We start from the raw sequence: 2500 nt of genomic DNA, 5'->3' as shown, positions 1-2500 counted from the left end.
TGCTCTGCTTGCAGCAAAAAGGGGTAAAAAATACCACTGAGCTATCCATATATAGAATATAGATATATTTTCTATTGAGATAGGTACAAAAAAAGTATATGTCTACTATCTATTTGCTTAAATGGGAGAGCTTACTTTTGTCACAAAAAGACTGTAATACAAATACATTAACTATTTTTTGGCGTCGCCGTGTGTGCCCTCTGACACATTCACTGGTCGCCCATTGGTCACCCACTAGTCACCCACTGATCTACCCACCGGTTGCCTGAACAGCGCCCGCAAACGTGAGCGGGTCGGGCGATGCGAGTAGACACACGACGAGCGGTGGAAGGGCGAGAACTCGGAATTAAAAATGGTGAGAAGAGAACCGAAGAGAAGTGCAGCAGGAACAAGCGAAGACGGAAGCGACCACCCGTCAGACGTTCGCGAGGATGCCGACGACGATCTGCTTCGCCGTCCTCCTCTCTGGCGTGGGAAGCTCGGGCGCTGGCTGCCAGTCACGCACGGCGGGGTGCATGATGCTCCCGAGGATCTTGTCGTTGGGGCCCACGCGCACGGGCAGCCGGTACGAGACCGCGCGGAGGAAGACCTGCCCGACGTCAATCTCGCTCACGTCCCACACCTCGGGCGTTGCCATGAGGCTGCTCGGCGCGAAGCTGTCGCGGCTCGTGAATGCCGCCGTGCGCAGCGCGTGCAGCGGCCTGTCGTGTGCGCGACCAAGGGAGGCTGTTATGATGGGCATGGTGGCATGGGATATCATTTCTAATTTCGTCTCTGACTCTAGTTTAGTAGTACTGCCTTCGTCGACTCATAGAGCGCAGCTTCACTGACTCACCCGCAGTCCCTTTGACTAGTAGACTATTCCTTAGGTTAGGCTGAGCAGTAGTATAAATACCCCGCGCATGTACAGTAGCACCCCAGCTTTCAGCTCTTTCGTAAATTCACGTTTCTTTATTCTGCTCTAACCTCATCTGCGGATAAGGCGATCAGACAAGCCTCAGGCTTGCTAAGAAACCTCTGTCATAACAGAGGCATGATCGGCCCTGGCGTCCACGTCGGGTTCCTCGACGCGCACCTCGACGCTGCGCACGCTCCCCGCCTTGCAGCGGCCTGCACGGATCTCGGTGCCGAGCTATGCGTCCTCGCTGTCGCTGCCATTTTCGTCCCACGAGTGCACGTTTGCGTTGGCGGTGGGAAGCTTGTTGTTGCCGTCGCTCGCGTCCTCGCTGGATGCGGCATCACGCGGCGCGACGGCGGCGACACTCGCAAGGAGCTCCGCGCCGAGGCTGCACCTGCAGAGCACGCGGTACGCACGCACGAGCGCCGTGGCGTCGCAGTGCGCGCGCAGCGTGAGCAGCCCGCCGTCGAGCAGTGGGTGGTGCCGCGCGTTGGAGAAAAGGTCTTGTTTAAGTGGTCATGCATTGTTAGTAAGCGGCAATTTACTGGTAAGTGACCACCACTGTTTCGGCGATGAGTGGGCAATGTGTGGGTGATGTGTGGGCGATTTCCTAGCAAGTGGCCATCAGTGCGCAGGGCAATGAGTGGGCGCACAGCGGACGACGAGAGGGGGGTAATAGGCCATGAGTGAGCGATCAATCTTATGTCTGAAAAGAAATATCAGTTTTTTCCATACCAGTTTCCCTGATAAAAGTCCAGCTTTTCTACCTCATATTTTGCAGAGACGGGAACCACAAAATAAGTCTGTTCTTTTTGTCTCACCTGGAGGGAACTTTTTTGGGGAAGATATGGAGAAAGAAATCATGATGATTTCACCCCGAGGATATTTCGACTCTTCTAATCCCTCAAAAGGTGTAAAAGCAGTGTATGTTTTAGTACCATTAAAACAATAACACCCCCATGGGGAAGTAGCTTGAGTGTATTTATGAAACAAACTGAATGCGTTTTTGTACCTCTATCCGTGCAAAATAGTATAAAATTAGCCCCGTGTGGCAGGGAGTGACATTCTATGATCTCAGAGCCTGGTACTTTCGTCTAGTTTCTCTGTTTCAGACCCCTGGTCTGTACTCTCGTGACCATCCTCCGACTCTGGGCCCTCAACATTCCTGACCCGCTGCATAACACCGTCTGGCTCCGCGCTTAGGCTTGGGATGCTATCCGCTCACGTATACGCTCTGCAGTGGTTCTTTGACACCTATACGGAAGTTGTAGCTCTCCGATATGCTCGCTGGTCTGCCGCAGCATCCTCAGTCATTTCAGGCTCGCTACAGTTTCCTGGATGCCCTTAGGCTTCTTGCCCGCTTCGGTTCGTCCACAGCCAGGCTGCCGGAGACTCTTCATCTGCAGCTTTCTGCCGCAAATTCGTACTTGCTTCACTCTCATTCCTGCGTTGTAGCCGAAGGTTGCAAGTGCGTAGTTTCTAAAGGCGACCGGCCAGTACGCTAATACCTATGGTAAACGAGCACATGCAAATCCGGTACACCGCTCAGCCTCAGCTGGTCTTTGGATAGTTGGTGGCAAGCTCTGCTGACACCGGTGCCCA

At 53.6% G+C, this 2500-nt stretch overlaps 2 protein-coding genes across 2 annotated transcripts; one reads left to right on the top strand and one right to left on the bottom strand.

Annotated features, from left to right (window-relative positions):
• Nucleotides 1-415: 415 nt before the first annotated feature.
• PHACADRAFT_202355 (uncharacterized protein) lies at nucleotides 416-742 on the bottom strand (the record flags this gene model as incomplete). Its single annotated transcript, XM_007402568.1, has 1 exon — nucleotides 416-742. One exon carries the CDS (start codon nucleotides 740-742, stop codon nucleotides 416-418), a length of 327 nt encoding a protein of 108 aa, XP_007402630.1.
• Nucleotides 743-1033: 291 nt separating this feature from the next.
• PHACADRAFT_202354 (uncharacterized protein) lies at nucleotides 1034-1453 on the top strand (the record flags this gene model as incomplete). The annotated part of the gene is made up of 1 exon (XM_007402567.1): nucleotides 1034-1453. The coding sequence occupies one exon, from the start codon at nucleotides 1034-1036 to the stop codon at nucleotides 1451-1453; it is 420 nt and encodes a 139-aa protein (XP_007402629.1).
• Nucleotides 1454-2500: the final 1047 nt, after the last annotated feature.

Source organism: Phanerochaete carnosa (assembly GCF_000300595.1).
Source record: "Phanerochaete carnosa HHB-10118-sp unplaced genomic scaffold PHACAscaffold_243, whole genome shotgun sequence".
Taxonomy (NCBI): Eukaryota; Fungi; Basidiomycota; class Agaricomycetes; order Polyporales; family Phanerochaetaceae; genus Phanerochaete; species Phanerochaete carnosa.
This window is presented reverse-complemented; position numbering and strand designations above follow the sequence as displayed.